At 39.1% G+C, this 24873-nt stretch overlaps 1 protein-coding gene across 2 annotated transcripts; it reads left to right on the top strand.

The window, feature by feature from the left end:
- Positions 1-1871: 1871 nt before the first annotated feature.
- slc6a5 (solute carrier family 6 member 5) lies at positions 1872-23618 on the top strand. Of its 2 annotated transcripts, none has more exons than XM_053324546.1 (15): positions 1872-2339; positions 3986-4133; positions 4761-4892; positions 5026-5199; positions 6859-7009; positions 7908-8040; positions 9643-9777; positions 9892-9995; positions 10842-10966; positions 11115-11227; positions 17032-17163; positions 17584-17683; positions 19446-19546; positions 21430-21597; positions 23463-23618. In XM_053324546.1, exons 1-15 carry the CDS (start codon positions 1872-1874, stop codon positions 23616-23618), a joined length of 2340 nt encoding a protein of 779 aa, XP_053180521.1. The 2 variants fall into 2 exon arrangements, with proteins under 2 accessions (XP_053180521.1, XP_053180520.1); XM_053324545.1 differs by having other exon boundaries at positions 1872-2343; positions 3936-4133.
- The last annotated feature ends 1255 nt before the right edge of the window (positions 23619-24873 follow it).

Raw genomic sequence — 24873 nt, 5'->3', positions numbered from 1 at the left:
TTTTTAGAACATCGTTTTAACACTCTATTTTACTTATACGACTTCCCATAATTACATTTATGCATGTATATCGATATGCATAATAATGTTTATAAACAGTGTCAACCTCCACTTTTATAGGCTAATAAATATTTTGTTTTTATATTGTAGTTTCTGAATCTGCAGGCCTGGATGTTGGTGAAGGACAATGTCTAGGAGCGTTTTCTATAATATCCAATAAGCTTGTGGATGGTGAATTCTTATCCCATGAGCTGCTACTGTAATTGTAACTGTAGCAGAGAAACTCGACTCAGCACATTGCAAACCTCAGTGTAGTAGACCCACACACCACTCTGATGCATCAGATCTCCTCCAATAATCGCCTAAACCTGGAAATCTTTATCCCAAACGAGGTGTTTGTTTATCTATGTGTGTGTGTGTGTGTGTGTGTGTGTGAGAGAGAGAGAGATAGTTTGGATGCCTTCTTCGTGTGTGTGTGTGTGAGCATCCTACACATCCCTGGAGACAAGTGTATTAATCATCTTTGTAAGAGTACGTCCAGCGCTCACGCATGCCTCGTGCGTAACTAGAACGCACACAATTCGCTCACGCACAACACGCGCCCCCCAACGTCTTGGCGCCAGTTGTCCCTTTAAAAATCCGGATCCAAGGCCAATGATTTATCAAAGTCCTATTATCAAGAAAATGTCACGCGAAGGGCACCTTGCTCTGCACTGACGCAAACCCAGGTCTTTCCCACGGAGCTATAGAAAAGCTTTGCACTTGGTTCTTTGCACAGCTACAACCAGTCTGCTTCCAGTCCCCTCTCGTCTTTTTACAGCTGATTCCAGCCCTGCCACCAGAGCTCTGCAAAAATGGTGAGTGTCTAAAAACATTTTCTTCACTTTTGCACCTGCTGTTTCAACTGTATAATGGACTCATTTTGAGCAGTTTTCATGTTAATTTAATACTTTTTTTAAAAAACGCAATTTGGCATGTGGAGGTACTTTCGCTGTCCGTGGTGCTGAAATGCAGCTACAGCCACATTTAAAACTTTATGCACTTTATTTTTTCACTATTTTACTTTCTGCAATTTTTTAAAAAGTTTAAATTAGAAAGAAAGTTTTATTGTTATTATTTTCATTTGAAACAAGAGATTAAATGGACTGTAAATGGTAAATGGACTGTACTTATATAGCGCCTTTCTAGTCTGTGCGACCACTCAAAGCGCTTTACATTATACATGTCATTCACCCTTTCAGATTACAGCCAGGTGCTGTTATGTTTTCCCCACCAATTAACAACACAGCTGAGCATTAATCAATCAACTGTTGTTTTTTTTAAAGCCTCCTTTTTTCAGATTATCTTTGCGTTTCTGCTTTCTTTTACCCCAAACCCTCAAAGCTAAATTTCAGGGAGTCATTTGTAATTCCGCCGCCCCGGGTCCGTTCACTGCTGTAACGCCGGTGATCTAGCATGCCTGCCGGGGAGAGCGGAGCTGCCGAGAGACCCGCAGCAGCTTGTCTATTGCCCATAAAAATCAGTGGATGTGTGTGGCTGAATGACATGAGGGGGAAATGGGGCGTAAAATTAAAGAATCTTGCAGAAAGGGAGAACTGGAGAAGCAAAGCAACCCCCCTCCCTTCCAACACACACACACACAAACACACACAGGCACTCACACACACACACACACACATACTCTAACATACCCGGTAGACTGTGAGCTGAAACTGTGGAGCAGCTAGAGCCAGAACATGCTGCAGAAAAACGTTGCAGAAACAGAATTGAACATTTTTTTAGTCCCAGAGCAGAGATGGGCTGCAGCAGCTTCACAGCTTCACGGTTTCTAACACTCTGTCGCCTTTTGTCTTGCTGATCTGTCATTTACCATGTTCCAGGATTTCTCTGACCAGAGAGACATGGCCAAACCACCGGCCAGCGCTCCTACCGGCTACATCCCGACTCAGCAGCCCGACGGAGCTGCGGGACTTACAGCAAACAAACCGGACAACACGGCTTCCCCTCACCATCACCCTGCGCCTCAGCCACCGGCTCCGTGCAACGAGAGCAAAACTTTTTGTCCCACGGAAAATAAACCGGGAGAATCTGACAGCAATAAAGCATATGGGACGTTTAAAAACACCGCGCCAGCTGTGCCTGGATCTGTGGCCGCCAACTCGGCCTTCAGGAAGGATTCCGTCGGTTCTGCCCGAGGGGGGTCCGCCCAATACGGCGACCCACTCCGGGCCACCATAGAGCAGAACAACACTGCAGGCAACTGGACGGCCATGAGCCAGACCACCATCATACTGGGAACAGATGGGAACACGTCTGTTCAGCCCGGCACCTTGACGGGGGTAAGTCAGCTAAATGAACCGATTCCTTAACGGAGAGCTGAAGCTGCTGCTGCTGGTGGTGGTGTGATAGCAGAGCAGGGTCGGTGTGTGTGTGTGTGTGTGTGTGTGTGTGTGTGTGTGTGTGTGTGTGTGTGTGTGTGTGTGTGTGTGTGTGTGGCTGATATTATGAAAGATGACTTGGATTAACCTGCTGCTTCTAAAAACTGGGAAGGTGCAAAAGCCTGGGAGCTCTCAGTGTAGTCTACCATGCAGAGCTTTAGTAGATGAGTGTTGTTGGTCTGTGATAGAGCCATATGTGATTATCTAGAGACACTGGGTTGTTGTTTGGTCGCTGCACACATGTGAGACTTTAAAAAAAAAGTATCACTTCCATATGTGTTGTGTATAAATTGTGCAGTAGATCAGTATGTTGGTTAAATTCTTGCATGCACAGTGTGTATTTTGGGGGGCGGATCAGGAGCTATGTAGCGTCCCTGCTCTGGGCTGTCCTGTTAGGTATCCCCCTGCATAGATCTGATTAACTTTCAATCTCGTTTATGTCAGCTAAAAATGAGAGTGAGAGTAGATGTTGGATGTTGGAGTTATTTCAGATGGAGCTTAATCTCCTCAATGAAATGACACAAATTCTCTCTTCAGAAATAAAACTGTTTATTAGTAATGCTTGATTTTTTTTTGCCTCCCTGCTTAAAATAATAACATGATTCAGTAATTGTTATTCTCGCGATGTTTTCGGTGTTCCCTATACTCCGAGCAGACACGCTTGATAAGGCCCAGAAGCGCAGGTGTTATCTGGCTGATAGACAGCACTGTATTACATGAGACTGCGGATTGTCTCCAATCCCCGCGAGGGTAACACCACTCCTCCCCTCCAACACCCCCCCTCTCTCCAGTCTCCACACAGTCACATTGTCACATTCCCCTGCATAGTGGGGTTTTTTAATGACTGAATATTCATGCATCAGGAATTTGTGCAGATTTGTGCACATTTTATTTTTGATTTTTGGTCAGCTTTCCTCCCATTTCATCAGTTATGGTTATTAATGAAGTTTTTAGTGCATGTGAGATTTAGGGTGTTCATTTGAAGCGGTTTGATACCAATATTGGGTCTGTAAGTGAAGTTAAAGATGAGTTTTGGGGGGGGGGGGGGGGGGGGGGGGGTTGTAAATGGAAAGCTGGTGCTGAGCTTTGATGGTGAAACGCATCTGTGACCCTGTACTAAAAAAAGAAGAAAAAAGAAGAGGAAATTCAGTAATATTTAGGAGCATAGAGTAAGTTTAGTGAGGTTAACTGCACCGAAAAAATGTTTTAATTGACGTAATTAGACGTAAAATGAGGTTCTTTTTGTTTTTTTAAAATGAAATAGATGTTTTTATGTTAGTAAAATGTATCTAGCAGTGTCCTGCTCAGGTTGCATGAATGGGAAAACTCAGGAGTAAGAATAATGTATTTATTTTGTTGGTTGCTTATTAAATATTATTGTTCACTCATTCATAAATTCCAGTTATTAAATCTATGGCAGCCGGCCAGGCCCAGTCTCAGTGCTTTATGCGTTGGTTTAAATGGGTTAATTTGTATTTTAGGAAGTTTATTGTGGAGATTTTTTTTTTAAACAACCAAAAAAAACAAAACATGTTTTTTCCTCTCAGGATGAAGATGATGACGAGGGGGGAGATGAGAATAAGGCCAGAGGAAACTGGTCCAATAAACTGGATTTTATTCTGTCCATGGTTGGCTATGCTGTGGGACTGGGGAACGTATGGAGGTTCCCTTATCTTGCCTTCCAAAATGGTGGAGGTAAGAGTTGAGGGTTAATGGTTTGAAATCCGACACAGAAACAAACGAAAAATCAGTTTTAAGTCAAGGTTTAAGTTACTGGCTATAGACTATAAGTAGTGTAGGCCTTTAACCATGCGGAACAAGACCAGTGACTATTTTACATGTAAAAATAGACAAAAAAGAAATAAGAATAATGTTATAAGAATAAGAATAATAAAAAAAAAGTACCTGTAAAATCCAAAATATGTATCAACATCATAAGTGAAACGTCAGTAATAATACTATTAATAATAATACAAATAATAATAATAATAATAATAATAAATTGAATTTCCTACTCTCTTATTATTATTATTATTATTATTATTATTATTATTATTATTATTGTTATTATTATTATTATTATTATTATTATTATTATTATTATTATTGTTATCATCAATTTATGTTATTATTGATTTTGTGATATATGCTCCACTTTATTTACAGATAACTGATTATTTTTTATTCATTAATCGATGTAATAATCTATGTACGCACGTGCTGGCTACATTTATCCTACAGCTTTGTGAGTTTTCAGGCTTTTTCTTGGTTTGTTTTGTCTGTTAGACTGCGATCTGTAGCCTGCTGTTAATTTCCTTGCAGGAGCTTTTTTGATCCCCTACCTGACAATGTTGGGCATTGCCGGGATCCCAATCTTTTTACTGGAGGTGTCCCTGGGCCAGTTTGCCAGCCAGGGGCCCGTATCAGTGTGGAAATGCATCCCAGCTCTGCAAGGTAAACTGTAAACCACAACTAATCAACTACAAGAAGAAAAAAAAAATCAAAAATAAAACTCATTTCTTATCACCACGAGTCTCTACTTCCCTTAAGAGTAATTTATATATTTCGTCTCATTTATTTATTTTAGGTTGCGGGATTGCCATGTTGATAATATCTGTCTTGATAGCCATATACTATAATATTATAATGTGCTGGACACTGTACTACCTGTTCGCTTCGTTGAAGGGCTCACTGCCATGGGCTAACTGTAGGAATGAGTGGAACACGGTGGAATGTAAGGACAAAGACATGCTGCTGCTAGGTAAGACACACACACTTACACACACACTTACACACTTACACACACAGTTACACACTTACACACCAAAAGCACCTCTCTCTCCACAATGCGCAATGCGTCATGGCTCCCTCAGCTGAGGTGTCCTGCGGTATAATGAATCCTGACCTGTGATCTCTGCAGTGTTTTCACTCTCAACACTTTAAATCCAGAGCAATTCGTTTTTTCTTCTTGATGATATAGGCCAATAATATGTAAAGAGGGCCTAACTGTGTTAGAAACTAAACATGTTTAATCATTTCGATCCATTTGTAGTCTTATAAAGTCAGTTTAAAGGAGATTTCACTCCTGTGAGGCTGCAGTGTGCAGCTGTGGCAGCCCCCTTTCATGAGATTTGTATTTTTTTTTGAATGAAACTGGTGATTAAATCCAGTTTTAACTGTGAGGAAACGTCAGAACAATAACTCGGAGGTGTTTAATGTCGATTTGCATCGAATTAATATCGAAATTCGGTTCATTTCGTGTAATATTTGCCTTCAGCGATTCTGTGAATTCAGCACAAAAAACTGCTTGCTTGACAAATTTACTGTACAGACTGAGCTGCTGCAGTGCTGCAGTGAGCCCGGCACTGACCCCTGCTGGCTGCAACATGAACTACAGGCCCGTTCAACACAATAGTCTCTCTCCCACTCTCTCCCACTCCCACTCTCTCTCTCCCACTCTCTCTCTCTCTCTCTCTCTCTCTCTCTCTCTCTCTCTCTCTCTCTCTCTCTCACACTCTCTCTCTCTCTCTCTCTCTCTCTCTCTCTCTCTCTCTCTCTCTCTCTCTCTCTCTCTCTCTCCCCTCTCTGTAAATCTCATAAATAAGGAAAACAACATACAACAAAATATGGGAAATAAGAACATGTTCAAATGACAACACAATTATTAGAATATGACTTACCAATGTATTGATATATTTACATCCTGCACATGTAGTGAGGAAGACATTTTAATTTCAACACATTTACAATGTGATAAAATTATAAACACTTATAATGTTATAATGTAGCACTTTTGTGTCGAAATACGTGAAGTGATGCATTTTTATGCTATATTTGTGTGTGAGTTAATGTCATTTTTTTTGTTCTTTTGTCTATCTCGTTTAGTTACAGAAAACTTAGTTATTATCAGATATGTTTATAGAAGTATTTAGTCTTGAATTTAGAACAAATTGTGCAAAGTAGAAGTCTATTATCTGCATCTGAAGTGTTTGTATATCTCTGTCATTTAAAAAAAGCATAAAAAGATTTAGTTTGCACATTTTGTCTTCTGTATCTGCATGAAAAAATGTGCTTGAAAAAGAAAGTTTTATTGTCTTTATTTTAGAAATGATCTGAAATAAGGCACAGATTAAGTATACTAATATATATGATTTCTATCTGGTTGTATATCTAAAAGAACAAAACTCTAAATCTAACACGGCTGGGTCCAGTTCTCACTGAGGCTCCATACTGCAGTCTCCAGGTCTCTTCCTGTTGCAGCAGCCTCCTGTCAATCCTCCTTTAACTCCAAATCAGATGCATCTGTTCCCTTCCCGTTTTACTTTCAGTGTGAAAACCTGAGCGGACAGTAAGTTCTGTCCCACGGCAGCACTCTGCCAGTCTCTCCTAGTTGATGTTTATTGGTTTCTGATTGGAACAGACACGTGCATCCTGCGGGACAGAAACATCACCTCCATCAAGAACTCCACTTTCTGTTTGTCTGCTAACACTGTGGGAAACCTAACGAAACTGTTGAACATGACTGTGGATGGTAACAAGACCTACGTCAGCCCCAGTGAGGAGTACTTCAAGTGAGTGAAGCTTCTGTCTGATGAAAACTGCAGCGTAAAAGTAGGATTTACATGAAATAGAAGCTAATGTTAGGCCTTTAAATTCTGGTATGCAGGTCTAATTTCCATATGTCCAAAGACTGGAGGATTAATCTTCTCATAGATGTTAAAGTTTTCCAGGGTCAAAGACAAGACTTTTAAATTGAGCACTTCCTCGCTGTTTGGTGGGATCTTGCTCTCATCTCTCATGTTTAACAATTTATTCTTGTCTATGCATAAACCTTGAATCTCCTAAATGCCTGTGAAGGTGATGAAAAATTGCAAATACAAGGCAACCAAAACTTAAAATATTTTCCCCATCATCGAAAACAGCAACAAAAGACCTGGTTTGATCATAATGTTTTTGATTATATCTTTTTTTTTTCAACTTAAATCTGCCCAGTTGCTCCTTAAAGTTTCACAGAGCCACATGTCTTATATCTGTGGGTCTAGAATAAGACCACAAAACTTAACTTTAAGGCCCATGTGTAAAAAAGAAAGTAATGTTCAATGAAAAATGTACATCTTAAAAAAAAAAGAAGAAGAACAATCTCCAAAAAGTTCAAATTGCCTCTTGATTCATTTGTAACAGAAGATACAAAGTTAACAGAAAATACAAAACAGACTAGTTTTAGCTATATTCTAGAAACAGGAAAATAAAGGACACTCTATACTAGAATCAAGAGACATGAGACCTGATTTGTGTTAGAAACAAGCTAAAATAATCTCTCTGCACTGCCAGATTTCTTTCTTTACTTTTTCTAGGAGAATTAAGGTCTGTTAGCCTCAATAATATACATAAATAACTTGATAAAATGATGAATTTGGAGTGTATAATATTGTAGTTTATTGAGTGTTGCTGTTTGATTCACCCACGCAGGTACAATGTGTTGCACATCTCTAAAGGGATTGAATTTCCTGGAGACATTCGCTGGCCTCTAGCAGGTTGCCTATTCCTGGCCTGGATCATCGTGTACGCCTCTTTAGCTAAAGGAATCAAGTCATCGGGAAAGGTAAGAAAACACACTAACTACAGAAATTAATCTCCTCAGCTGGTTTTACCTGTTTACCAACAGCAGAACAATTTTAATTTTAATTTCAGGCTTCTTTTCAATGCAGAGATGACAGTGCCCCCTAGTGGTGAAATATGTTACATACAAGCAGTGAGCTCTCAGTCAGGAATCTACAAATGTTTAATTTAAACAGTCCTCAGAGCTGTGTTGCAGATACATTTGTTTTCTGATAGCTGGTTTACTTTTAGATTCAGTTCCAAGTTTGTAAAATACCTGGATGTGTTCGTCTCTGAGCCTAACAATACTGAGTCTTTAATGTCCTCTTTCATGTGGGCTGTAATCTGTGTAGAATAATTTTAGTTGTAGTTCTTTCAATGTCAGTTTGATGAGTTTGATCCTCTCAAACTTATTTGGTTGTCAATAATTTATCTCCACTCACATAGAGCTTAAATAGACTTTATAAAGGTTTCTAAATTGATTTGTATTTTGATAAAATTCTGTCAAACCCAAACTATAGATGTTAGAAAATAAATTATAAAATTAAATGTTACTTTGAACTTGTTTTGCATTTACAAAAATGTCGACAGGGTTTCTAATTTTGAATTAACAGCATTCAGGAAAATTTTAAAGTGAATGTATCCAGATGTGAATGTGATTTGAGACTGATGAGATTTAAATGTTTGAGCATGGGGCCCCCTGCTGGACAGGGAGGTGACATGCACCTTGCTGCTGTGGTGACACTCAGGTATTTAATGATACCAATGGTTTTATTTTATCCCAATAACTATAACTGGTGTTCTCAACCGTACTGCTGGTCACACAGAGAGATTTATTAGACAGATATTTCAGTTACACAACATTTACTCATATCAATTTGTTATTTATTTGTGTGTATTCATTTAATTGTTAGTCAAAGCTACCTTTAAAGCTTGAACGATTAATTGATAATGGACAGATAATTGCCATCTAGTTTGATAACTGAATAATTGTTTCAGTCATTTATAAGCTAACACACAAAAAAGTAACCCTGTTTTCAAGTATTTCTGTGTCATACATGATCGTAAACTGAACATCATTACATTTTTGACTCTAGATCAGATAAAATAAGACGTGTGATGATGTCATCATGAGCGCTATCAAGTTTTCTGGCATTTTACAGACTATATGATTAATCAACCACATAATTAATAAATAATACATTTAAAAGTAATTGTAGGTTCAGCATAATAAAAAGTCTTTATTGTTGCATTAAACACCAACCTAAGATCGTGAGAATCGTGAGTTAATGTAAACTTGTAAAAAGGAGAAAGGTTCCTTTCATCTGCAGGAAATAATCACTCAAAAATATGTCAGCTAAAATTGATTTAATGGTGTCACAGAAACAGCAACTTTTTGACCCACTTGTCTGTGAATTACAAACATGTGCTATGCAGAACAGGAGGGGTGTAAAAACATACACCTATGCTTCTTTTAGCACCACCTGATTTCCAGTGTACTCTTTTTTTTATACATGTTTTTGCTCTCATTATCATATATTTGGTGCCATTCTTGCTCTTTTTTTCCCTCACTCACCTTGCCTGATGCCGTCTCCTCTCTGGTCAGGTGGTTTATTTCACAGCCACATTTCCCTACGTGGTGCTGGTGATCCTGCTGATCAGAGGAGTTACCCTCCCTGGGGCTTTTGACGGCATCCTTTACTTTATCACACCAAAGTGGGAAAAACTCAATGATGCAAAGGTACCTGATGCTTGCCAGTTAAAATCCATAAAAATATACATTTCCATACTGCAGAAAAAAAATCTTCTGGGTGTTTTTCCTTTACCTGCAGCTCTTTCTGACTTTCTTTGTTAGGTGTGGAAAGACGCAGCCACTCAGATCTTCTTCTCTCTGTCGGCTGCTTGGGGAGGCCTCATCACTCTCTCCTCCTACAATAAGTTTCACAATAACTGCTACAGGTAAACACACAAAAGGTAAACTATGCTTTTGGCAAACAAATTCAAACTGTCACCATAGACACATGATAGTGTATCTATGTATCTGATAGAGATGTGAATAATAAATGTTGCTTTTGCAGCCGGCAGTTCAGTGTTTCTTTCATTTTTTCTCTCACTTGAAGCATCCGTTTCACTGTGTTTGAAATCATAAAAATATAAATACATTTTATTGATCACACTGTCACTAAGCCCAAAACATATGAACATACTTAACAGCAGAATAAGATTTTTTTTTGAAAATAAACACGTGGAAAATTGTTTATAATTTGTAAAAATATTTTTTTCCTGCAGCAACTGAAGAATCTTTAAAGTCCATAATACAACAATATATATGAATATAAAATTAATAATGTTAAAAAAAAAACCTTCTTTGTGAAGATTTTAATGTTTAATTCAATTCAGAGACTAGTGATTTAACTCTTTTTTGAGGCTGCAGTTTGTAGGTTTTTTCTTTAGAGTTTTCATTAGAAGATGTGTGTCTGGTTTATTTCCCACTTGAAAAGAAAGTAAAGAAAACTACTTTACAGTATAATGCATTACACCCTCTTATGTACACTGTCTGTAAATCTAACACTTCCTAGAGCCCTATATTTGCAGACAGTTTTTAATCCCGCCACCAGAGGGCACTGTTGGATCTCTTTTGTGTTCCTATACAAGCCAATGATGTCCTGAACCAAATCAAAAAGCTGTATCATATTCTATATAACTTGTTACATGTAGTATGTGTAGAAAACATGCAGTAGGTAAAATAGATGTTTTTGCTTATTCAGCCTGTGTTTCTTTCTTTCCTCGCCCCCCCCCCTGCAGGGACACTATTATAGTGACATGTACAAACAGTGCCACCAGTGTATTTGCGGGGTTTGTCATCTTCTCGGTCATTGGTTTCATGGCACATGAGTTGAAGGTGCCGATTGAGAAGGTGGCAGATGAAGGTAAGAGACCCGACCTGCAGGCAGCCGCAGCAGGCCCGATGCTGCTCACTGAAACACATATACACAAGTCTCATATTGGTATTTGCCGTGTGTGTGTATCCTTAATTTTGTGTGTGTGTGTGTGTGTGTGTGTGTGTGTGTTTGTCAGGTCCAGGAATAGCATTCGTGGTGTATCCAGAGGCACTGACCAGACTTCCCCTGTCTCCTTTCTGGGCGATCATCTTCTTCCTCATGCTCCTGACTCTTGGCCTGGATACCATGGTAACCACCGCTCCTCCTGTGTGTGTGTGTGTGTATGTATGTATGTGTGTGTTCATTTCTAAGCTTATCAGACTAAGGATATATTGCTTTTCATTTCCTCTATTGATGCCAATATCTCAAAATTGTTAGAAATAAGCTTGTTTGGCAAAGTTTGTCATCTTAAAGGATATGGCTGTTGATTTTTCATAAATCACGGTTGCTGTTATTTGATATTGGAGCCATATCTGAACAAACCAACATAACCATACTCTTTGTGGCAAACGTAGTGCAGCAGTGTGGCTCACTGACATTTTTGTAATAGCTTTCGGTCAACAACAGAAGTCTAAAGCATGGAAAAATAAGATATATCCGGCTTTGGATACACTCACAATACTTGTTTATGATCTCAAATAGGGGAATCGGGGTGGTTAAGGTGCAGAAGTACACAGAACAGTCATTAAAAGATAGAAGTAACCCCCACTACACACACAAACACACACACACACACACACACACACACACACACACGCACACACACACACACACACACACACACACACACACACACAGAGCTTATGCAAGAATCCTCACTCTAGCATACACTAACACATGCATGTAGAGACAAATAAATACTTCATATATAGTTTGCCTAGATGATCCCTGGGAAGCAAACTCTGCATCGGCGTTAGAAGCAACTAATTAAATATAGAATATATTACATCATGCAAGTGTTGCACAAAGATTACCATTGCATATAGTCCTGGCTAATATACCATCAAGTCCTGTAGTTTGTACTCTGCCTCTCATTTATTTAACAGTGTAATTGCTGAAGGAACTGGTTGTTCTTATTTTCCTTTACAGAATATTGTCTTTGCTTTGATAACCTAGTTAGAAGCTTTTGTGTCGAGAGGGTGAACAGGGTCCTTTGCCTCAGAGGTCTTTACACAGGTGAGAAGCTGATGTCTGGTCACATCCAATGACCCCCACCCCCCCCCCCCCCCCCCACTCACCATCTTGACAATGCACTGCGACTTATCTTGGGCTTGGATGCACAGGTTAACAAACACATACATCAAGCCAAAGGACAAGATGCTCTGAAACATTGTAAAACAGTTGCAAGACACAACAATAAATCTTAAAACTTCACAGTTTCTGTAAGATGAACATTCACTTCACCTCCACAGTTGGACATTCGTTGAATTTAAGATGGTTTTAAATAGATCGAGTCATTGGTTTGGCTCTGCACATCAGATTAGATTTGTTGGCAATCAGAAAAAAATAGAAAATCACCAGCCATGTTCTTTAATCAGCGTGCAATGGAACGAAAATCATCTTAATCTTGAAATTATATCAGGAATCAGGTCCAAGATTAAGACGAGAAGATCAATATAACAAAAAATGAAAAAAATAGAGTCTGGAGTCAATCCAGATGTCAACTGGATTTTTCTAACTATTCTTAGATGTACGATTATATTATCCCGTGTGTCAAAGGACTCAAATATAACATGTAAAGACAGTGTTAGAGTTGTTTAGGAGCATATTTATTCAATTATGACAACGCCAGGATACACCTTCCCTGCTTTGAGGCTGTATGCTAAGCTAAGCTACGCCAAGTACATCCGAGGCTTATTGTGAGTCATAATTTATCTAAAAATGCTTGCAGGGACAGTAAAATGCCAAAACAGGCTGAAAGACAGACAGCTGACACATTATCACCTCATGAATTCATTATGTACATTATGTTAACAGACAACAGTTGCCTATTTACACATCTTTGGGACACATAGCAACATAGCATTCATTTATAGTCATGTTTTTGTGCGCCTGATGACAGCAAGTTTAATATTCACTTTCCTTTTGGAAATATATCTTCCTCTTTAGTTGCTAGATATTTCATTTCTTCACCAGCTAGTTGTTAACTTTGCTTACTGTAGTTTGCTGCTTAGTATTAAAACAGCTACAGTACATGTACATGTGCCATAAAACTGAAATAATGAGCTAAAGGAGGCTAAAAATCAAATGATGCAAACAGCCACTTACTTTCATACAACACATTTTAATGGGTGTTAATATAAGAAATATTCATTATTGGAGCTCTAAGGTAGGAATTTTAGTGTAAGGATTAAGATTAGTCTCAGATCAGAAAAAGGCATATAGAAAGAAATATAGTCACTTATGCAATTTAGTGTGTGAGTGTGCAGTAGCTTGTAAATTCTGACATTTTCTGGCTCTTACAATGTGACGAAAACACAATTTCTGTTGTTGCTGAAACACGGAACAGTGATTATCACAAAGTTTCCCAACATCAACTTGCTTTCCTTCATTAATGAGAGTCTCTTGACTTTTATCTGCCCCAGAGTAAACACTCAACTTCAGTAGCATCATCCCGCTATGTATAAATGCTGCACACATTGACCCAATTAACATAATTACCAGTGCGTGCCACCTACTGTGACTGATTTCAGCTGAAGTGCTCTGGAGCCCCCCTAGCCACTTGAGCAGAGGGGGGTCTGTATGATTGGAGTGAGGGGAACTAAGTTGACCGTAAAGTTTTGGAACAGAAAGACTGATGTTAAAGCCGTATTTAAGTACAATTCAAGTACATCGTAATTCAGAGAGATAGCCCTACAGACTCCAACTTCTAAAAGTGAGTGTTTGAAGAAGTCATCTTGGCTTGTGGAGAATTAAGATGGTATTTTTTTTGTTTGATGCTATATTTCAGGATGTTTTATACACTAAAGAATCAGAAATAATAAATTGTAAAGTTAAGTAATGGTGAAAATAGAATCATTTTAGCCTTTGTGTGTTTGATTTGGAGCCTGGTTTGTGCCACCAGAAAAGTATTAAACTGATAAATCAACAATTTTAAAATACTAAGAAATGACAAATTAAACTTAAATTTTAAGCTTAAACATTAAAAATAATTATAAAAAGATGATTAAATTTGCCAACTGATAATTAAGTTCTTATTCTGTCCTTAATTTATGGATTTTAATATGGAATCACAAAATAAAGTGCATAATGACTTTTGAATTTATGTGGCTCCCTATCAAACTCAATCTTACCATACATTTGTCTTCTGCTTTACTATCTCCATTTAGGGATTGTTTAAATTGATCAATTTATTTTAATAAAACACTAAAACTGTATAATTAGACTCATCTCTAGCAAAGATGTTTAGCCCGTTAATCTTTATTCCTCATGAAGGCACACCATCATGGGTTGTTTCTTTTACCGAATATGACATTACATCATCAGACACATCTCATTGGGTTGTTCAAATACATTATACATTATAGTACACTTCCATGTCTTTACAGCAGTAGAAACATCTGGCAGCAAAATTCAACCCAAGGACTACATTAGCCCCTTTTTGATTCTTAATTAAAATAATAAGAATACATACACTTTTAAAGGCTGCACTAATAAATATGTTTCATTAAATAACTGTAAGTAATCTGAAAGGGGTCTCTCATAATCCACAGATAATTATTAACCAGCTCTGCAGTTCCCCTCCAGTTTTAAGGGGCTTTTTGTCTTCTTTTATCTCAGTTTTTGGTTTTCCAACCTGCAAACTCTGCTTTCTTTCAGCCCTGGTTTCCAGCAGCAGGCAACAACCTTTCAGCAAAAGAAGCTCTCTGATAAACTGAGCGTATTCATCCTCCCCCCAGAGCCAAACGGCAGATAATAAAGTTAGCAATTAGTCAATGACAAAAATGGAGGATTTCACAACTAAAGAGCCAGATATTTCCCCCAGGAGTCTGCGAAGACCAAACTGAAGCTAAACAGAGAGTGAATATTGGACTTAAATTCATTAAGTGGACTGAAAAACTACTAGAAATAAATGATATAAGTCAGGGATGTCAAACTGATTTTCATTCAAGGGCCGCATACTGCCCAATTTGATCTAATGTGGGCCAGATCATTAAAAAGATGGAAGGAAGGGAGGAAAGAAGGAAGGAAGGAGGAAGGGAAGAAAGAAAGGATGGACGGACAGAATTAAGTAAAGAAGAAAGGGAGGAATGACAGAAGAAAGGAAAGATGAGAGGAAGGAGGGAAGAAAAGAGGGAGGGAAGGATGAAAGGAACACATGAAAAGAAGACAGGAAGGACAGAAAGGGAGGAAAGAAAGATAGAAGAAAGGAAGGAAGGAAGGAAAGATGGAAGGAAGGACAGAAGGAAGAAAGGGAGGAAGGACAGATGGAAGGACAGAAGGAAGAAAAGATGGGAGGAAGGACAGAAGGAAGAAAGGAAGGAAGGAAAGATGGAAGGAAGGACAGAAGGAAGAAAAGATGGGAGGAAGGAGGGAAGAAAAGAGGGATGGAAGGATGAAAGGAATTAACAAATAGAAGACAAGAAGGACAGAAAGGGAGGAAAGAATGATGGAAGGAAGGAAAGAATGATGGAAGGAAGGTAAGAAAGAAAGATGGAAGGAAGGACAGAAGGGAGGAAGGACAGATGGATGGACAGAAGGAAGAAAGAGAGAAGAAAAGAGGGAAGGAAGGAAGGAAGGAAAAGAACACAGGAAGGAAAGTGGGCTGGATTAGACCCCGCGGCGGGCCTGTTTCTGAACACATTAGCCATAACAAATTTATACAGTGATAATTTATCAATGTTATTTTGTCAGTTTACTTTTCAAAAAAAAAAAAGAAAAAAAGAAGCCAGTTACTCCACTCATTTATTCGTGATGAAACTTCAGTGAACAAACACTTAAGTCTTTTTTTTTTAAAAGTCCAAAGCGCCTCCAGGTACAATTCTGTGCAAACAATTCCAGATAAAACCCAAACTCCTCCAAGTGCACAGCGATGCTCCTGAGCCAAGCAGAGGACCAGAGGGCACAGCGGCGCATTAAGACACAAGTCAACAGTAACAGTAAATGATGATGTTACTTTGCTTTGGCAGCTGCGGCTCAGAGGAGAAGGCTGGTGGCTTTGTTGTAGAAAGCAACTCGGCAGTAATAGGCTTGGGATGTTGACGGGAAATTAGTTTTGGGAGCTCAGGAGGAAGGAGAGGAGCGGAGAAGTGGCAGATAGCTCGGTGCCAATGGGTTTCTTCAATGCGCACACACACACACACACACACACACACACACACACACACACACACACACACACACACACATACTCACAAATCCGACCTCCCTCAATTTGCCTGTTTGTATATTCATCCACTGCGGTCCTGTGGGTCCTGAGCCCCTTTTACCATCTTGTTACATTTGCTAATCTCCAGGCAGACTCCACCTGTCAGGTCCCTCCATTGTAATCTAAATTCTTCATGCTGATTTGTTTTCAAATCTATTCCTGCTCAACATTAGAATAATGTTGTTTATTTTGTTTTGCAAATAAATGAAATTACAGTAAAAATGTGTTTATTGGATGAATTGAAGAGGAACGCCTCACAACACTGGACACAGAATTGCTGACAGCAGCAGCTCTGATTCAAATGAAGTAAAACTGCTGACTGGAGGGTTTTCCAGATGAAACGCTGCTGCATACTGGCCTGATTGGCTAAATCTCAGTAATTCTATAGTGAAGGCAGCCAATTGTAATCTGCTGGGATATGTGTTTTCTAGAGTTGGCCTGAAACTGCTTTTTAAAAACTGATATTTCAAAGTGATTTCTTATATTAATTTATTTGAATTTAACTTCCTTTAACAGCCTTTAAACAGTTTTGAGCAGCGTCTCCTTTCATCATGTATTTGATTAAACAGAAAATATATAACACTCTCTCTCTTATCCACATTGTCTCCCCTCTCTTTTCATTTTTCACTTTGTCTCTGGCTCATTTTCCCTCCGTCTTCCTCATTTACAATCATCTCTATCCAAGTTTGCCACCATTGAGACCATTGTGACCTCTGTGTCAGACGAGTTCCCCAAGTACTTGAGGAAACACAAACCGCTCTTCACCTTGGTGTGCTGCGTCTGCTTCTTCATCCTGGGATTTCCAATGATCACAGAGGTATGACACGGACGGACACACACACACACACACACACACACACACAGACATATATCAGTATACACACCGAGCGGGGACATTTGAGCATTATAGCCTTGCCCTTCGACTCTTTCTTTGAATAAGCCGACAGATGTCTGCATGTAAAGTGAAGTAGCGGCCTTCTGAGGACAGGCTCACTGAGTGGAACAAGAGAGGCTGAGTCTTATTAAAATCCCTCCAGACTTCAGAGGAGAAAAGCCAGCCTAAAGTAGGATCCACACGTCATTTCTTATTATCTGCTACAAGTCAGCGTGAAAATTATGACCACAGACAAGTCAGAGGTGGAAAAAAGTAACAGAGGAAGGTTGTTATTTTTAACCCAATTCCTGGAATCGCTGCTGTAATATTTTATTTATGTATGTTTGTGTGTGTTTGTGATAGAATGGGATGTACATGCTGCAGCTGGTGGACACATTCGCAGCCTCCTACTCTTTGGTCATCATTGCCATCTTCGAGCTGGTGGGGATTTCTTACCTGTATGGTGAGTATAGCTGTTCCTTGTTTCATCACGTCACCTGCTAGCTGCCTCTAGAGGTTCATTACATCTCACAACATGAAAAGGTTAGATGAGATATGCTGACAATTTTGTTCTTGTTAGTCTTGACGGTGGTGCTACAGGAAACTTGAACTTAAACTTAAACTGTATTATAATCCCCAAGGAGATTTGGTTTGCAACCAGACATTCAACAACGCAGTAGATGATAAAAGCAATTTAACACATACAAATATGAAAAAGAAAGAAGGAAACAAACATAGGCCAAAGATTATTAATGTCCAATCTAGAAAAGGTTCATCCATCTAGAGGCACGAATATCTTCAAAAATCATGATAATTTGTCCAATATTCACATTCTTCTTTTGAACATTTGGACATTTTGAAAGTCAGACAGCCATTATGACTGTAAGGAATAACTTTATGCAAATTTTGTGTACTGTAAATTTATTTCCGAGATTCTTTGTCATTAAACAAATAATAGGTCGATGGAAAAATATGATGGTGACATTTGAGGAAAGAGCTAGAGTCCACAAAACCCATAAGGAATCATATTTGGCTTCAGATAACATCAGTATTCAGAGCTTTCATTAGATGTCAGATATCATAATTAACATCACATCAATACTCTGCTAAGAGCTGACAGGACATTCACACATTTGATATATTCGATTAAACTTTTATCAACGTATTGAGTTTTCTTCCAGTGGACAAGATGGGGAAGGCTTCAAGGTTTACTCTGAGCAGTTCAGCTATTTAGTATGGCACGAGTTGAGTTGTGAGAGACAGTTAGGAAAAAAAGTTCACAATCTTTCCCACAGAAGCCAGCAATATCCTGACTTTTAGTTGCTTTTATGGGCCATTTTCCAAAAATAATGAAGCTCACTTTTCCGTTTTGCAACTTGATAATGTCTTTTGCGAGACTTGCAATGACCCACGTCCTTCCACTCTAAACCAATAGTTTGTGATGCAGGCTTTAGGTTGAAAATGTGTAGTCTGCTAAAGCAAATGAGATACCTCGGTAATGTAGTTCGATTTTTCTCAGACTCGACAAAGCTCCTCCAAAGCCACAGAAAACATTGTATTACAACAGTTTTCACAGGCTGCATAACATGACTAGTTAATTTACATGTGCAGAGAATAGGGTGCCCCATTAAAGATTAGCTAAAATTAAATTAATTCTATCATCATCTATCACATTTTGATACCCTAACTACATATATGAGAGAAGGGACTGGTCATCCAGAGATCTTTCATACTATACAGTAACTCTTGCTTCCCTGTTCTCTTTTGTACATCATGTTATTCCAGAGGTGACCACTAGGTGTCTCTGTTGTAACATCTAAGCCAAACACACACACAGACACACACACACACACACACATACACACACAGACAGAGAGCTCAGGTGTGAGTAAAGAAGCAGATACCAAGGAGCAAAGCAAACAGCTCTCCTCCAGTTTGTCAGAGAATCAGTACAGGTGACATAATCAAATGACTCTGCCTCTTCATGTCACTCATTGTTATCCATCAATAAAGACAGAAGGATGAAGCCATCTGCTCCCTCACTTTTTCTTCGTCATGAAAGAAACTCATGTTCTGTTGCTGTCCCTCTCTGACACACACACACTCTCTCATGAGGATGGATTGAATTTGCTGATCCTTATTAAGGGACCTTATTAAATCCAGGTCACTCTCTGCCTTGTCCTAGTCACTTTTATATTTTTATATTTATTCCTTTCCCTCTGCAGGTCTGCAGAGGTTTTGCGAGGACATTGAAATGATGATTGGTTTCCAGCCAAACCGATTCTGGAGAATCTGCTGGGCCTTTGTAACTCCGACCATCCTGACGGTATGTTTGTTTTTGTTTATCTCAGTTTTAGACAGACACACACACACACACACACACACACACACACACACACACACACACACACACACACACACACACATACACACATATAAACACATACACACAGACATGCACAGCTGAAAATGTTTCCATTTCCGCTGTTGCCTTTCAAGTTCATTGATTTGCCATTGGAAAGCAACAAGGTACAGGAAATTGCTCCTGTTACGCTCGAATCGAAAATTATTTCTCCCTTCCAATTCCTGTCATGTCCCAATCTTTTTTTTGTGTGGTGTTTTTCAAAATGGCATCTGCCAAGTAGTTAGCATGATGTCAAACCACAGTGTGAGCAACTATATTTTTTCTTTTAACGCCCCAGAAAACAAATTTTTCTGTATAATAGCCACTCATTTGCTCACATGCTGCATAGCAGAGGGTGTAAATTCCAATGCACAGTATTTACCAGGATGTCAGTGTTGGATACTGGCCCAGCATTAATGTCAGTAATTGTAATGAAAACCACTGTAGCACCAAAGCAGAGGAGATGACGATGACAAATGGACCAGCGGTTGGCCAGCTGGTCATCCTGTTGCTCTCGAGGGAGATCAGATTTCCTTGGGGAACTCATTGATGCACAACCTCAGGCTAATCTATTCCTGTCTGTCTTTTTTCTCTTGTTTTTCAGTTTTCCTTTTCTTTCTCTCATGCTAATCTTTCTCAGCCAATTGTTCTGTAGAAGTTGAATTGGTCCCTTTCTTGTACTTATCACAAAAGCAAGGTCTTATTTCCACATTCATCCATCTTCTTCTTTATATGGGAGAGTGGACATAGCTCTAGTGTTGCATCCTGAGTTTAATCAAGTTAATTGGGGAGAAATCTACTTTACAGTTCCCTTTCAGTGCCAATAAACACCCTTAGTATTCAGTCAAGGCTAATGTGTGATTGCAGCAATCTAACAAGAAATTTGCACTGTTGCATTGTTACTTAAAAATTTGAAGTCATTTTTACTTTTACCGTTGAGGATTTGCAACTAAAGAATGCAGAGAAGGAAAGTAATTTAGTCAGAATTGGCTTTTGAAGTAAGCCCTCTAATTTGCCGTAGTTTTAGGATCACACCAGCTTGTGATGTGATATATTTTTCACCATTAGTTACACTGAATGTTGAAATAAGGTTTTTTTGGACACATTTTCTCATTTAAGTGAATTGGTTGTATTATATTATCTTAAAAATGTACTTTTATTAAGACATCAAAAAAAAAAAAGGGTGATCTGCAGATACCCATGGCTAATACCACTACCAATACACTGTATGTTAGTTATTGGTTCAAAGGTTTAATTGATGTTATATCATATTGTAAAGGTTTTGCACTGCCACTGATGTCAACACACACTGTAGAAACAATACAATAGCCAAATATAGTAGTACTTTTATTACGAGGCGACTGAAGTTGCAACACAACCCTCAGGCTTTTACAATAAATATCAGCACGTACAAGTCTGTAAACTTAAAAAAGTGATATCTGAAGGCTGGGAACTACAATTTTAGAGGTTTGGGGTTATTCTCTGTGGCCTGACAGTAACCTACAGAAGGAATAGCCACAATTGTTGCTAATGTTTGCAATGATTTTCAACAAGAAATTAGTATATTTACTGTTATTAAAATACTGCTAAATAATGCTTTAAGATGACCCATTTTTACTCTAAATTGAAGTGTCCTGAGAAATGTTCTCTTAAATTAAAAAAATGTGGGTACTTTTCAGTTAAAATCACATCCTTATTGTGAGCAGTCACTGTCACTGGAGCAGTTTGATTTAAATTGACTTTGTTCATTGGTAGGTAACAAATCTTATTAACATGCATTTGGTGAATTCGCCTGGTCGTTGCAGGGCATCCTGGGATTGAGTCTGTACCAGTGGAAGGTGATGACGTACGAGGACTACACCTACCCCACCTGGTCTATGATAATGGGATGGCTCATGGTAACCTGCTCCGTCATCTGGATCCCTATCATGTTCCTCATTAAGATGTACCTCGCCCCTGGCTCCCTAAGTGAGGTAATAATTGAGATGAAGCCGTGACGAGACATTGGCACGTATGTTTTGTTTTTGTCTGCTTTGCACACATGCACACGCACACACACTCACACACACACACACACACACACTGTTGGAGGAATCAATAGTCTCATCCTTTGCTCATTAGCAGGGAGAGGCGGGTTGCTGGCTGAGTAGTAATATGGACATTTTTCTGGGAGCCCGGCAGGTCCCTTTTAAATACTCCAATTAATGGATGGTGATGATCATGGCTTTCTGTCCTAACATCTCTGGTCCTTTAGCAGTTCTGACAGCAGCCTCTATCATAGACCATCCTCCAAATTTACATTCTAATTTACTGTCTTTCGCAGGCTGTAATAAATACATAATCATAGTTTTAAGTCCTAGATTTGGGGGATATTGTGTTGTGCTACTGCAAAACAACTTCACACCACAGGTTTTGAGGATAATTTGCAAGGGGTGTCGCCCAACAACTTTCTTCACATTTTTAAACTACCATGAGGATCCAGCAAGGGTGGCTGAGCATTGAGTTGTATTTGATGCTGCAGAAGCTTGCTAATGAGGGCAACTGGGTTAAGGTTGTTAACTTACATAATAAATACACTAAGATTTTAGTATTCCTATATCTGTTTGATAAGGTAACATTACAGACTGTATCTCAGCAACAGTGACAAAGTCATTAGAGTTCATGAAAGTCCATGCAATCAGAGTAACACAGTTTCCAGTAAAAATCCAAGAAGGTGCGGAAAATCCACTCAAGTTCAGTGAATTATACAATAAGTTTACTATAAGAACAATATGAAACAAAATGTTTTAAAATGAGGAGTGCAAGAGGTCTGTAGACATTACTCATTATCATCAACATATCATGAGGACCAGTAAGCAATGAAAACAAGGACTAAAAGGGACCATAAACTGGAGGACTGTCAGAGCTTCTTTGCACTAAATGAAATATAAACAGGCATATCTGTAAGTAATCAAATGTAGTCTAAATAATCATACCCACAGTGAACATGCTGAAAACCAACACACTCACATTGATGCTTTTCAAGTCACTGGCCTTCCATCGGGACCAATTGGGGTTCAATATATTGGTCAGGTGTTGACATGTGGACAGCAGGGGCAGAGAATCGAACCACCAACCCTGCACTTAATGGAAAAACACTAATTCCTGAGCCACAATTAACTAGCCTTAGTTAATTGTGGCTCACACCATTGATATTTCGGGGCAATCTGCTAATAAACATATACCAGAAGTCACAGGAACCAACACATTCACTGTATGTGATTATTTAATCAATTGAAAAGTGTCCTTGAGTAAAGACACTGAACCCAAATGTTTCCGGGCGGTTAGCCTTGCACTTTGCACGCTGGCTTGCTGCCATAAGAGTGTGTTTGTGTGAATAGGGGAATGAGAGGCACATTGTAAACATATTTGGATAAAAGTGCTTCATAAATGTAGTCCAAATGCAGTTCAGCATCAAAGGCCAGAGTGGTCTGATCCTATTATAACAAGTTCTAGTTTCCATTTAACTCCACCTTAGAGTAAGATTGTGTCTGTACAGTATCTTATATTGTTTAATCTTTTTTTTTCTTCCTCACAATCAGTATGTAAAATGTTTTGGGAGTGCAAATGTACAGCTAATTAAACCTGGAATAACATATTCCAAATTCTTAGTGATATTTCTTATACATTTCATTCCCTCTGTAGTATATGAAAATTATGAGTTTTGGCTGCTTTAAAAAATACATTACCACTAGGAGGCAACCCCAAATATTTCTCAAAGCAAGCCAGCCAGTGCCCTGTCTCTCACTTAAGCTATGACTTGATATGAACCTGCTGTGTGTTTCCTCTCCTCCTGCAGCGTCTGAAGCTGGTCTGCTCCCCTCAGCCCGACTGGGGTCCCTTCCTGATGAAGCACCGTGGAGAACGCTACAAGAACATGATCGACCCTCTGGGAACCAACTCCCTGGGCCTCAAACTGCCACCCAAGGACTTCCAGCTGGGCTCCTACCAGTAACAGCCACCCTGGCAGGGGGCAACACCCACCACCTGCAGGGGGCGCCGGGAGGAGGGCGATGTGCTCGCTTCAGACCAACTCCTCCTCCACCTCTTTTTCTCCTTCCTTCTGCCTCTTTTTCTTCTACTCTGTGCTTCACCACCTTTGCTTCCTTTCTTCCTCCATATTATTGTGGATGTGGGAACAAGCTCCCTTTCCTCCTGCTCCTCCTCTTCATCACTTCCCCTCTCCTCTCAGGGAGGAGGGTGGAGTGCCCAGGTGGAGTTTACTCCTCTGCTGCTGCTTTGTACTCAGTTAATGGGCTATCATTGCCTCCCACACATGACCACTGATTACACCAGAACCCTTTCCGGGGATCTTTATTCCAAGAGAAAAATTGTGTCATAAAAAGACACAGCTCAGACTGCACTTGCAATATTAGACTCACCATAGCTGCTCCCTATGGAGTCGTGTGTGTGTGTGTATGTGTGTGTGCGTGTGTGTGTGTGTGTTTGTGTGTGTGCGCCGTCATATTTGTGTGCAGAGATAATGAATCATCTTGGTGCAAGCAGACACAGGAAAACTAAAAGAAAATTGAGCGACAGAGAAACAACTATTCGACAAGCTCGGCGGGGATTTGCGTTTTGTTCCATCTGTATACTAAAATTCCATCAGCAATACAAATAATATCAACTGCCTCATAAAAATAGAAGAAGAGGAAGAAAAAAAAACACTGTATGCACTGTTATCACATTTTGTTCCTATCCAACAGTATCTATATGTATATTCACACTAGCTACTGCTCAGTTGCTATTGCTTTGTCAAAAATAGATTACAAGATCTGCAATTTGTGCCTCCGACGTCCCAGTAGAGTATAGCAAATACATCCTGATTACCACTTTCTGTAGATACACTTTGGCCTTGAACGACTCTGCAGTGTGATAGAAGCTTGGGTCTATTTTTCTCTCTGAACCTGAGGGACCATTTGTGATACCCTCTCTCTTTCTCTATTTATTAAGTCTTATTCCTGTTGTATTATCCTAGAATGTAAAGTAGCACATTCCTATTGTAGGATGCCACTAGAGTAGTCTATCATTCCCTTAGTAGGTGATAAAGTGGCCATTTAATATTTTTAAGTCCCAAGAACCCAACCTGATAGTCACTCTGTGCATATATTTTAGATGATGTATTTATTGTTGTATGTGTTGTGAACCTGTTACGCCATTTGTGAAAACCATCTTTACATGACATCAGTAGGGAAATAATATATAGTATA

Source organism: Scomber japonicus, chromosome 1 (assembly GCF_027409825.1).
Source record: "Scomber japonicus isolate fScoJap1 chromosome 1, fScoJap1.pri, whole genome shotgun sequence".
NCBI lineage: Eukaryota > Metazoa > Chordata > Actinopteri > Scombriformes > Scombridae > Scomber > Scomber japonicus.
Note: the sequence above shows the minus strand (reverse complement) of the source record. Positions and strands in the feature narration are given on the sequence as shown.